Source organism: Malus domestica, chromosome 13 (assembly GCF_042453785.1).
Source record: "Malus domestica chromosome 13, GDT2T_hap1".
Taxonomy (NCBI): domain Eukaryota; kingdom Viridiplantae; phylum Streptophyta; class Magnoliopsida; order Rosales; family Rosaceae; genus Malus; species Malus domestica.
Genome location: NC_091673.1, coordinates 42,952,074 through 42,964,715, shown reverse-complemented (window position 1 = coordinate 42,964,715; position 12,642 = coordinate 42,952,074). Strand labels below are relative to the sequence as shown.

The window sequence follows — 12,642 nt, the reverse complement described above, 5'->3', positions numbered from 1 at the left end:
AGCAAGATGCTTCTCCGATTTCTGAGCTTGCCTCTTCGATTTTTGAATTGGCCTCTTCGAATTCTGAGCTTGCCTCTTCGATTTTTTGAATTTGCCTCTTCGAATTCTGAGCTTGCCTCTTCGATCTCTGAAATCTCGTTGAGTGCTGATTTTTATAGAGGCGCGCAGTTCGTTTCAAAGCACACTTGAATTTTCGCTCGCAGAAACTCCCTTCTTGCACTTCTAAGATCTTGATCTGTCTGACCTCTTCTTTCTTCAACACCTTTGAAAATGTCTGGACCCTCCGACCGTCGTTTTGATTTGAACCTTGATGAAGAGGTAGTCCCGTCTTCTCCAGATAACATATGGCGCCCATCCTTCATATCCCTTACTGGTTCTCTTACCGTTGGGGATTCGGTGATGAAGAATGATATGACCGCTGCGGTGGTGGCCCGGAACCTTGTCACTCCCAAAGATAACAGACTACTTTCCAGGCGGTCTGATGAGTTGGCTGTTAAGGAGTCTTTGGCTCTTAGTGTGCAGTGTGCGGGTTCTGTGTCCAACATGACCCAACGCCTATTTGCTCGAACCCGTCAAGTTGAATCGTTGGCGGCTGAAGTGATGAGTCTCAAACAGGAGATTAGAGGGCTTAAGCATGAGAATAAACAGTTGCACAAGCTCGCACACAACTATGCCACAAACATGAAGAGGAAAATTGACCAGATGCAGGAATCTGATGGTCAGATTTTACTTGATCATCAGAGGTTTGTGGGTTTGTTCCAGCAGCATTTACCTTCGTCTTCTGGGGCTGTACCGACTGCTGAGGCTTCAAACAACCAACCTCCGACGCCTTCTCTTCCTGGAGCTCTGCTGAGTTGTGAGGCGCAACCCGATCGTCCTTGAATATCCCCTGTTGTAAATTTGATTTGATATATATTTTTTTTTTAATTTATATATAATGCAAATTTATGTAAAATTTCCAGAAAAATAAATAAAATGGACCTTTTATTTCTCTCTATGCGTTTTTTTATTTTTTATTATTATTATTATTATTTATTATATTTATTATTTTTACAATTTTTTTTTTCTTTCTGCACATGGTGCCCATGCACCATCAGAAACTTTTGATCTGCCATGGGGCTGTACCCCATCTTTGATCCTTCATTCCTCTTTTCACGTGGTGCCAGATGCACCACCACCTTTTTTTTTTTTTTTTTTTCTTTTCTATAAATTAGGATGGTGGGATAGGGAATTTGCAGGGATGAAGCCGAGCAAGGAGGACGGAGAAGATGGTGCTTCGAGCTTCACGACCGGCTAGTCGTTTGACGGCGGTCGTTGAAGTCGTTGGCAGCTGCGAGGCCAGAGACGGAGGAGGACAGGGCAGCTGTGATGGACAGAGACGCCATGGCAGGACCTCGATGAGTTTTAAGATACTGGTGCAGGTACTGGCGAGGTGATTTTGACGAGAAAAGCATGAAGAGGGCGTTGAGCACCATGGGCCTGCAATCCTTAAGGTTGATCTCGTAGTCCTTGAGCTCTTGTTCAGGCATGACGGGATCCGCTGCGGTCTTTTTATCGGCAATAAAGTTCTTTGCCTCATAAAACAGCTCAGAACGCGATAGAAGAGTTACGAACAAAGCACAATGTGCAACTGTAGGTGTCTTGATGCAGTTGAAGTAAAACTTCCCTTCCTCGACCATGCGTGCTGCAACGCAAGCATGAAGGACAGCAGCATAGGTGATTTCATCGATCTGTGTACTCGTTTCCTTCTCCATTTGGCAGAATAAATCTACTCCGATCTTTCCTTGTCCGTGTAAGCTGTACCCAGTTATCATCACTGTCCACGAAACAAGATCTCTGTACTTCAACCTGGCAAAAACTTTTGCAGCTGATTTGATAAATCCCGACTTGACATACATGTCCACAAGAGCATTCAGAACGGTGAGATTCATTCGAATACCATGTCGCAGCAAGAATCCACGAGTCTCTTTGCCATGTTTACCTGCAGACATTCTTGCGCATGCTGGGAGAACACTAGAGACCGAGAGCGGATCAGGTTTCACCCCGTCTCCAACCATCTGCCTAAACAGCTTAAGACCCTCATTGAAGCATCCCCTCTTCACATTGGCACGAATCATTTCTGTGCAAGAAATGACATCTTTCTCCGGCATTTGGTTGAAAACTGCCCAAGCTTCGTCGACACAGCCACAGTCCATGTACATTTTCAAGAGGGTATTGCTCACCAACACATCATACCCCCAATCCACGTTCCTTGGCAACCCTGTGGACTTTTGTTCCATCAATCAACGATCTCAACATGCCACAGGCACCAGCCGCCGTCGCCACAGCCACAGAATCTATCTGTGCTCCGGACTCCACCATTCTCTCAAACACATGAACCGCCTTGCCGGGTTTACCTTCCGCAATGTACAGCCTGGCCAGCATTGTCCATGAAACATAGTCCTTAACCAGGGATTTGTCAAACAGCCATTTCGCGGAGTCCGCGCTGTCGAGGCGACCGTACAACTCAATGAGAGCAGCAACCACGTACCGGTCACCAGAGCAGCCGAGCTTGTGAGCGTGGGCATGGAGTTGCTTGCCGAGCTCGGAGTCGAGAATCACGCTGCTGGCGCTGACGTTGCTGATGCTGTCGATACCGAATCAAATGTTGCTGAGCAGGAGAAGCACACAACCTTCGAACCCAAGACCCTCCACCTGAGCGGAGCATGGAAGCCAGTTGTGGTGTAGTGACGGTGGTGTTCGCAGATCGGGGGAGCGGAATATGAAATACGTAAGTTGCATGAACCGACGTTCTCTGGAAGCAAGTACCTGGGTATACTTCTTCCATCCAATGCATTCCTTGCCATAGATGCGGTGACAGCATCACTGAACTGAATCAATGCCTGGAAGCCTGCTGTTTTTTCCAAAAGTAGCAATCTTGTGCACAAAGCCGAAAGCAGAGAACACCAAGTGAATAACATCAATGCTCACATCGCCAGCTTCAACACCCTCAATGGTTACCAACAAGACATTTCCGGGCACATCTCCCGGACTTTTGTTATTGACAATTTCGTGTCTATTTGAATACTGAATGTACACGGTTTTACCACGGACCTGCGCAGGCTCCGAGGATGAAGCATAATACGAAACCATATTGATGGCCTGGTTTAGGTCCGAGAATTCGACGAAGGCCTGATTGCGATTGGCGCCGACATTACACTTAGTGTTGACGATCTTGCCGAAAGGTTTGCAGAGCTCGATCAACTCCTCCTCGGCGCACTCCCACGGGAGGTTATGGAGGTGGAGCACCTTCGACGGCGTCTGCGTGTACCGGAACTGCGGCGTCCCCGATGTCGACATAGGGCAGGGATTGGGTCGGCCAAGTTGGGAATTGGGAGTTAGGGTTTGGGGAAGAGAGAGATTAGAGAGGGATTGGGGTGTTTGGCCGTCGAGAAAGTGTAATGGAGGGGCTTTGGGCCTGAGCCTGGATTTGGGCTTTGAGAGCTGGGCCTAGGCCTAGGCCTGGAGGGAGAGGAATCTGCATTACAGCATGCTTAACACATTTATGTGTTTAAGAAGTGATGGGCTTTGGCGAGACTGGGCCTTTTGCTGACATTTTGCTTTCTTTTCTTTTTTTTTCTTTTTTTTTTTTTCGAAGAAACTGTAATTTAATTTTGTACAAAGAAAATTGCAAATTTTCTTAACAAAATAAATTTGTAATGAAATTGACCTTCTTTAATAAAACATTTATTCTTTTGATTTTGATGTGACTGAACTCGAAAAAATTGAATATTCGAGCTGCCTACGTACTCCTCCAAAGAAGAGATCAAGTCGTAACGTAGTTCAAATACATACATATATATTTTTTTGGTATTTTCTTTTTTTGTGCCGTTTGCAGTTTTAACTCATGCAGGCAAGGAGTGTTGGTGTCGTTCGCAGTTTCAACTCGTGCAGACAAGGAGCATTTGGTGCCGTGTTGCAGTTTCAGCTCGTGCAGGCAATGAGCGTTTGGTGCCGTGTTGCAGTTTCAGCTCGTGCAGGCAAGGAGCGTTGGTGTTGCCTTTTATGCTCGTGCAGACTAGGAGCTTAGTGCCGTTTGCAGTTTCAACTCGTGCAGACAAGGAGCATTTGGTGTCGTTTGCAGTTTCAACTCGTGCAGACAAGGAGCATTGGTGTCGTTTGCAGTTTCAACTCGTGCAGACAAGGAGCATTGGTGTCGTTTGCAGTTTTCAACTCGTGCAGACAAGGAGCATTTGGTGCCGTTTGCAGTTTCAACTCGTGCAGGCAATGAGCATTTGGTGCCGTTTGCAGTTTCAACTCGTGCAGGCAAGGAGCATTTGGTGCAGGCGAGGAGCCTCGTGTCCTACAGTTTAGGCTCGTGCGGACAAAGAGCTTTGTGAATTTGTCAAACGATCCGGGATAGTTGTTCCTCGCAATTTTCATAGCAAGGAGTCTTGACCGAGTGATTGAAGAAGTCTTCAGGAAAGAAATCACGCATCGTGATGGGGATGGACGATCTATGTGTCGAAATTTCATCATTTTCAACACGTTCACGTTGCTTTGAAGGTTGACAAGAGCTGCTTTGCCCCCTTTCCGATTGGCGGACTTGTGGAGGAGACGTATGCTTCTTGTGCAATTTCTTAGGAGTGACTTGAGTCCATCCTTCAACTTTGCTTGTCTTGGAGGATGCCCCCAGCGGTTGAGGTGAAAACTTTGAGTCGGAAGAGCCAGAAGTGAAGGTGGTATAGTTTGACTTCACCACATCGTCAAGATCTAGCTCGATGATTCCTTTCTGAGCCAGCTTCATGATGAGATCTTTCAGCACGAAACATTTTTCTGTCGGATGACTGATGAAGCGGTGGAATTTACAGTATCTTGGACTGTCGGTACGATTTATCTCTTCCGGCCGTCTGCACTCAGGCAAACTGATCACCTTCTTGTCTAACAGGTCATCCAGCATGACAACCACATCAGAGTCGGGGAATGGATAAGTCTTCTCCTCAAGCTCCTTCAAAGTGTGTCTACGCATCTCTTGATCATGAAAAGCTTCGTTTTGAATCGCCTTGCCTCGTGTAGGGATTTTGACGGGAGCTGTGTTGACTGTCATTGCTTCTTTGGTGGATTTCCACGTAGCCTTCTCCACCTTTGGCCCAAGAACTTTGTCGTTCTTGTAGTCGGCGATCGGTTCCTTCTTCCCATGATGGGCGATGCTCAACTCCATGTCATGGGCGCGAGTGGCCAATTCCTCGAAAGTCTGTGGTTTAATGCCTTGAAGGATGTATTGCAAACCCCATTGCATGCCTTGGATGCACATCTCGATTGAAGAGGTTTCCGAGAGCCTGTCTTTACAGTCGAGGCTTAGAGTGCGCCATCTGTTGATGTAGTCAATGACTGGCTCGTCCTTCCACTGCTTTGTGCTCGTTAGCTCTAGCATGCTCACAGTGCGGCGGGTGCTGTAGAAGCGGTTGAGGAATTCCCGCTCTAATTGCTCCCAGCTGTTGATGGACTCAGGCTCTAGGTCCGTGTACCACTCAAAGGCATTTCCTTTCAGCGAGCGCACAAACTGCTTGGCGAGGTAATCCCCTTCGGTTCCTGCGTTGTTGCAAGTTTCAACGAAGTGGGCAACGTGCTGTTTCGGGTTTCCCTTTCCATCAAATTGCATGAACTTTGGTGGTTGATAACCCATCGGCATCCTTAAGGCGTCGATCTTCTTTGAATACGGCTTTGAGTACAACCCGGAGGTATTTGAGCTCCCTTCGTACTGTGCCTTGATGGTGTTGGTGATCATCTCTTGCAGCTGCTGGATAGAAAGAGATCCCATGAGTGCCGCTGCTTGGTCTGGCTCCGGCTTCGCATCGTTTTTCTCCACCTGAGGCTCTTCGTCTCCGCCAGCTCCTCCTTTTAGTGGATCATCCTCTGGGTCGGGTTTATCGCCGTCCTGCGCCTCCAGTCGGTTGACTAGTGCTGCAATTTGCAAGTCTTTTTCTTCCACAGTTTGGGTTAGCCTTGCGATTGCTTCATTCATTTGAGCCAGCTGCTCATCGATTGAAGTTGCTCCAATGGTCATGACTTGCATGGCTGAACTGTCGCTTGAATCGGCATCAGAGAGCATGGATTCGGAGTATTTCCTTGGGCTTTCCCCCCTTGGTGCCCTTAGTGAGGCTAAGGTGATCAAAGGCTCGTGCCTTGGGTGCTTTTGTTCCTTTGGCAGAGTTGATGCAGAGGTGAAAGAGGCGGCAAAAGTAGCTCTTGCCATGCTTCGAGTCGTGATGCCCAAAGTGACACCAGTTGCGACGAGGACGCTTTTGTTCTTTGCGCCGGTTATGGGAACAGCTTGAGCCTTCCTTGAAGCCATTAATTTTGGAAGTGTGCTCGAATTTCTTGAACGGAGAAAGAGATGAGAGGTAGAGATTATCCCACCGGGCGTGCCAATTTGTGAACACGGAAAATTCCTGAAACGAAAGAGACAAGAACGAACGTGCACAAACAAATATTTGTGTTTGATGATTTTGGGTTACAATCTCTCTCTATTTTGATCCTCTGATTCGATCTCCGTAAGGTGTGTATTTGTGGATGTGCGATTGATCCAAAGGGCCGTTGGGCTTGATCTAAGGATGAACGTTCTTCAAGGGCCGTGGACTCGATCTTGAAGGTGGATTTGAGCGGATCTTCAAAGGGGCTTTTGGGCTTGATCTTTGAAGAACAGTGATGAACGGATCTCCAAGGGCTTTTGGGCTTGATCTTGAAGAACAGTGATGAACAGATCTTCAAGGGCTTTTGGGATTGATCTTGAAGAACGGTTGGATGTGTGGATTTGTCGACGTTGTTGATCCAAAGGGCCGTTGGGGCTTGATCTTGGATGAACGGATGATGAACGATGGTGTTTTCTTCAAGGACCGTCGGGGCTTGATCTTGAATTAGTGGATGATTGTTGATCCAAATGGCCGTTGGGGCTTGATCTTGGAAGAACGATGAACGAAGAACGAAGAACGCTTTCTTCAAGGGTCGTCGGGGCTTGATCTTGAAGGTGGATGATTGTTGATCCAAGGGCCGTCGAGGCTTGATCTTGGAAGAACGATGAACGAAGAACGAATAACACTTTCTTGATTCTTCGGGAACCTGGATGCTTGAGAGCTTCGGAGTTTCAGAGCTTCAGAGCTTCAAGGTGTAATATGAATTGGTTCTCCAAATGAATGAATTGGCTTCTATTTATAGAATTTTCCAAGGACTAATTTTGAATATAATATTCCAGATGAAATAAGTCGTTTCTGCCAGGTGTTGACACGTGTCCTATTTGATGACTTTTCCAACTTATTTCAATTTTCGTTGAGTCGCACGCTACGTGTAAAATTTATGTAATACATGAGCGTTGACACTTTAATTTATCGGTCAACATTTATTTACCGAAATTTCGATGTCTACAAGAATAATTTGAAATTTCGGGCACACTTGCCATGGAAATTTGTGTTTTGTTTCTTCATTCTACCGCTTTATGCTATTGTTGTTGCATGCACAATGGGGTTGATGGACTGAAATCTGACTTTCATCGAGTTCATGTCGACTTTGATTAAATTCTACATGGACCTTAACAGAATTTGTGAGGATTTTATTGTGAATTTAATGGATTCTCATGAACTTTTTAGTGGTTCATTTATTAATAGCATTTTTGTAGTTTTGAATTATGACCACGGTAAGGCGATGTTATGGTGGTGGTCATGACAGTAGGGTTTGGCCAATTCGTCAAGACAGTAGGGTTTGGTCACTTTGTGGGCATGTGAGGTTTTGGTTACGAATTTGTACTCACAAAATAATCAACACCTTTGATTGTTTTGTATGTACAAATTTGTTAAGACTGAAGATGACGGATTTTTGCTACCACACTGATGGTGTTATTCGCAAGGTGGTCGTAGAAGGTTATTGTGGTAGTTTCATGATAAGATGGTGGAAATAGTCGAGGTGGTGTTGTGGCAGTGGCTGTAGTTACAATGGTGGTGGAGCTGGTGGTGGTGGTGATAGCCATGACAATATAGTGATAATAGAGTGGTGTATTATATGAAAAGACAGGGTAGAAAAAAGTTCTATCAAATTCAAGGAAGAGGTTGAATTTGTTATAATAAAAAATTACACTATAAATCCCTCAAAATCCACTTGACTACCTGAGTCCAATAACGTTTCATAATCTTCTCAAATCAATTACTTTATCAACGTACCTAACTTTTAGAGATCACTAAAATCTTGGTTGAATATAACCGAATTTCTATGAACTTATATAGACTCATTTAAAATTTCGATTGAATACATCTACACTTACTCTTTTGAAATACATAATTATTTTATTTATTTATTTTTTGTCAAAAAATAGATTTGTTGAATTAAATGTTAGATTAGGAAGTCGGTGGGATTCGAATCACTCATCTCCACCACTATAGTAAAGGGCCACTTGCCTTTTGAAATACTGATTAAATACCAAGACTTTAAACTCCTTTACAATCTTTTTGCATCTCAAGTGAATGTACAAGTTTAAGTGAGATCTAATACGGTTTTTTAAGTAATTTTTTTTTATTTTTTATAATTGACTTCACTTGGCTAACACAGAAATTACTTGGGACTGTTTTCAGACTGCTTGTGTAAAAAAAAAACACTTGAGAGAATAAGTGCTTATGCTATTCATCATAAGACTTTTCTACCCGACTTCCCTTGTGTTGATTATACAAGGAAGACCCAAAAACATTTTTAAAATATTTAAATAAAAAACAATCATAATTGCTTTTAATTATCAGAAAACGTAGTCAAATTAGAGTCCATATCTTATAATATGATTATGTAGGTATCTTTTGATCTCTCTTGTCATCCACAACATAGCTGTGGTTGACATACAAAAGTCCAACATTTTCATACGGCGGCAAGTCACGTTAAATTTAGCCTGAATAACACTACGATATAAATATGACCACCATGAACATAAAGCAGGAAACCTACCCTACCATCACCCTCAAAACCTTATCATTTCTCACTAGCACAAGCAGATGAAAAAATAAATAAATAAATAAAAAAGAAAGACTATAAATTAAACAAGTAAAAAATATGAAACAATTTTGGTGCTAAACAATGCAGAGCTCCAGAACACAGTGAGAGGGCACCATCATAAAGGACACAACTGAATGCTGCACAAGATAAATAGAATAGCAGATGGGAAGATAATTGAATCATTTTTATTCCAACAGTTTCCTCAAGTTTGCATCACTACAAGTATAGACATACAACTCTCTGTACCACATAGACTGACTCACCTAACTGACATAACCCTAATCCTAAACCCTAACCCTAACCCTACATCTCAAACCCTCTCTCTCTCTTTCTCTCTCTCTCTCTCTCTCTCTCTCTCTCTCTCTCTCTCATGAATCATCATCTGTTAGACAAGGTGACTCTTTGATTTGTATTGTTGTCTACTCACAGAACCTGTTAAGTTACAGATCATTAGTCTTTACCACTCCTACTTCTTTACAAGTAAAACAAGGGTGATGGAAAATAGAAATAGCAACCGTCACCGCAACTACTAAAAAACCAAACCCTGCTATTTAGCCCCAGATCAACCAAGAATCTGCAGGAAACCAAGTCCTGACCGATATATGCTACTGTCTTCTAAGGATCCACCTTCTCCCATTCATAACGTCCGGGGATCGGTTTATCATTCACAGGATCAAAGTTATATCTGCAAATAAATCCACAAAGGAAAATATGATATCATCTGGGAGGATAAAATCAGGCTTGTATTTAGCATATATGACGAGTGATAAAAAGTCTTAAGCCTAAACTTGAAAGTAGTAACAGAGTCATGAATAACATACTTCTCAATAAATTTTGTTTGCTGCTCTTCTTCAGCACCAGCAAAGAACTCATTCATATCATGTGCTGTGGGTATGTGCCTCTGCAATGAGTTCTGTATTCTCCAATTAGCTTCAGCTGAATTAGTGGGCCTGGTAGTAGAACCAGGGGATCTGATAGTGTTTGGATCCCGTATCAAGCTACACGGCGTGGACTCCCTTGTGATTCTGTCATAAAAAAGATCAATCCCTTTAGATACAACAGGCTGGAAAATGTAATCCACGCTAAGCTCAGATGATGATACGGTAATTTGTTTATAAAACAAATACAAGTTTTGCAACTCGAATGTTGTAAAATTATGGGCAAGGACTATGCAAATAGTACCATTAACAAAAATAACACACTGTGAAGCAACATTATTATCTTTTCGTTTGTTTGCTGTCCCAATGCACAAAGTTTTGCATCTCGAATGTTGTTGACTACAGGTAAGATTCATGCAAACGTCATTAACAAACAAAACACTTGACAGTGAAGTAACATTATCCCTTCTTTTATTTTCTGCCTCAATCACAAACAGTAATTATTTAACACACTAAACTGCATGATGCAGTCTGTGTATCCAGCGAGAACTTTCTCACTTGAAATGCTTCAATTGCTAAATTATTTAGCGAAGACTATGACACTGTCCCCCTCCCCCTCATCAATAAATCAATCCTTACACATCCTTGAACCCTTTTTCGCTGTTTCCCTTTGGGAGATTAGTAAACAAACAATACATCTGTATCAGACTTATGCCTGTTCAATGCACTAGCAGACACTTTGAAAAATTATTACTTGACTGAAAAATAGACAGTTTGAAAAAGATGCTATTATAGTAAGTAAATGATTATGTCCTATGTTCCAAGTAGAGAATAAAAACAATGTCAATTGTATCAGCCATTATAATTTTAACACCCGAAGAACAGAGAGATGATGATAGTCAGTTAATTGTTGCAGAATTATGGCAGAGTAATGAATCGTGTATAACAAATTAGGGGGGAGTGACATATAAAACACTGCTGGAATAAAAAATATATTGTTTACCCTCATAGGGAAATCAAGAAAAGAAATCATAAACTTTATCCTTCCATGCCAACTTTCATTTCCCTTTTGCAGTCGAAATCTTTTACAACCAAAAGATTTTCAGTGGAAAAAGACGGTTTCATAAAGAAAAACAGAGAGAATGTAAAAAAGCTTTGAATTGGCTGACAAATTTCTTAGCTTTTCTTTCAAAGAAAATTTTAGAGTTGCACTTTTCAGAGAAAATATAAGAGAGTATTTCAAATATAAATCTCAAATTTCTAAAAAATTAGTTTTGGTTTTCTTAGCAATGACCTGATGCTCCCTCCCCTCCCCTCCCCCAACACAAAAGGAAAATGGAAATCCAGAAATAATAGTAAGCAAGAAATGTTGTGGGTGTAAGTATAGAATATAGAAAAACTTGCAATGAATCTTCAACACAATAATTATCATTTCCCCACCCAACTAACAACAGTCTCACTCTCTGCTATTTCCTTTATTTTCTCTTCTTAACCCTAAAAGTAATAGGCATTGAAGAAAACCCTAAATTTTCAAAACAAAACAAAACAAGGAACAGCAATTGGTTGCACAAATTTTCAATTGAATAAAATTCTCCACTTTTCCCTAACCAAAACACTCAAACCCCAAAATCTCCATTCAATTTTACTTCAATCTCTCAGAAACCAAACAGATGTCTAACTCTTTTTATTCTTGAAAGAAAAAAAAAAACCCAGAACAATGAGTTTTCACACAAATTTTGAACATAAATAAAGAAAACCCACCTCTCTCTACCTTCAAACTCGAGCACATTCTCTCCAAACGAAGCTTCTTCGACACCCAAATCACCATTTTCGTCGTTGTTGGTGTTACTCTGCTCATTCTGTCGTCTGTCGTCTTCCTCTTTCGCCGCCGTTTCTTCAGCCTCCTCCGGCTTTTGGCATCGAGACGCGACCCCAAGCCTCGTACTTGACCTAGAATTAGGACCAGTCTTGGGTTTCTGCCTCTTGGGTTCGAGCCGCTTGGTCATAAGAATCGGGGACTTCTCGAGTCGGCGGCTACGGAGCTGGAGATAGGAGCCGGATGTGACAGGTGGAGCGGAGGACCTCTGGAGAGCTAGGGTTTTGGCTCGGGTGCGAACCCCAAGAGAGGCCTGTGAGTGTGAGACTTCCATAACTGCTACTTTCCCTGTGGCCTTGGACTTGCTCATGTACTTGCCCATTTCCTGCTATTCTTTTTCTTCTCTGGTTAATTTGTTTGTTCAACTCATTGAAGGAGTGAGATAGAGAGAGACAGGAGAGAGGAGAGAGGGGAGAGAGAGAGGGAGGGAGAGTGGAAAACTCTGAAAATTGTGAAATTTGGAAAGGAAGGCAGGGAAGGGTGAGTTTGAGGGTTATTGTAAATTTGCAGTAAGTGGCAAGAGAGAGAGAGAGAGAAAGAGAGGGGGGGGGAAAGAGAGGGCAGGGATGGAAAGCAAGGACAATGAAATTGTTTTACTATTTATTTAAAACAGTAATTATATTTGTACAGTAAGTTTGTTCTTTGAAAATAAAACTCTTTATTTAACTTTGATAATGTACTTTTAATTTCCTATCAAACAAGTTTTTGGATTGAAATTTGCCCAAAAAATAAAAATTCTCTACTTGAAAAAGTATATAACTTTTAACTTCAAGTTTCTAAGTAGATTATCAAATGGAGCTTATGAATTTCGTGAACATAGATCATCTAAGGATGGGCACGGTTTGGTTATGTGCGGTTTTGAGTGAAGCCGAAACCGAAACC

At 42.5% G+C, this 12,642-nt stretch overlaps 2 protein-coding genes and 1 pseudogene across 2 annotated transcripts; all 3 read right to left on the bottom strand.

Annotated features, from left to right (window-relative positions):
• Window positions 1–1,283: 1,283 nt before the first annotated feature.
• Window positions 1,284–2,195, bottom strand: LOC114823239 (pentatricopeptide repeat-containing protein At1g50270-like). Its single transcript, XM_029098698.2, has one exon. It carries the CDS (start codon window positions 2,193–2,195, stop codon window positions 1,284–1,286), a length of 912 nt encoding a protein of 303 aa, XP_028954531.2.
• A 34-nt stretch (window positions 2,196–2,229) lies between these two features.
• Window positions 2,230–3,432, bottom strand: LOC114823240 (polypyrimidine tract-binding protein homolog 1-like; annotated as a pseudogene).
• Window positions 3,433–9,169: 5,737 nt separating this feature from the next.
• On the bottom strand, window positions 9,170–12,350 carry LOC103412087 (cyclin-dependent kinase inhibitor 4-like). Its single transcript, XM_008350684.4, has 3 exons — window positions 11,646–12,350; window positions 9,828–10,031; window positions 9,170–9,691 (listed from the first exon to the last, which is right to left on the bottom strand). The coding sequence occupies exons 1-3, from the start codon at window positions 12,080–12,082 to the stop codon at window positions 9,622–9,624; spliced, it is 711 nt and encodes a 236-aa protein (XP_008348906.1). The 5' UTR covers window positions 12,083–12,350; the 3' UTR covers window positions 9,170–9,621.
• Window positions 12,351–12,642: the final 292 nt, after the last annotated feature.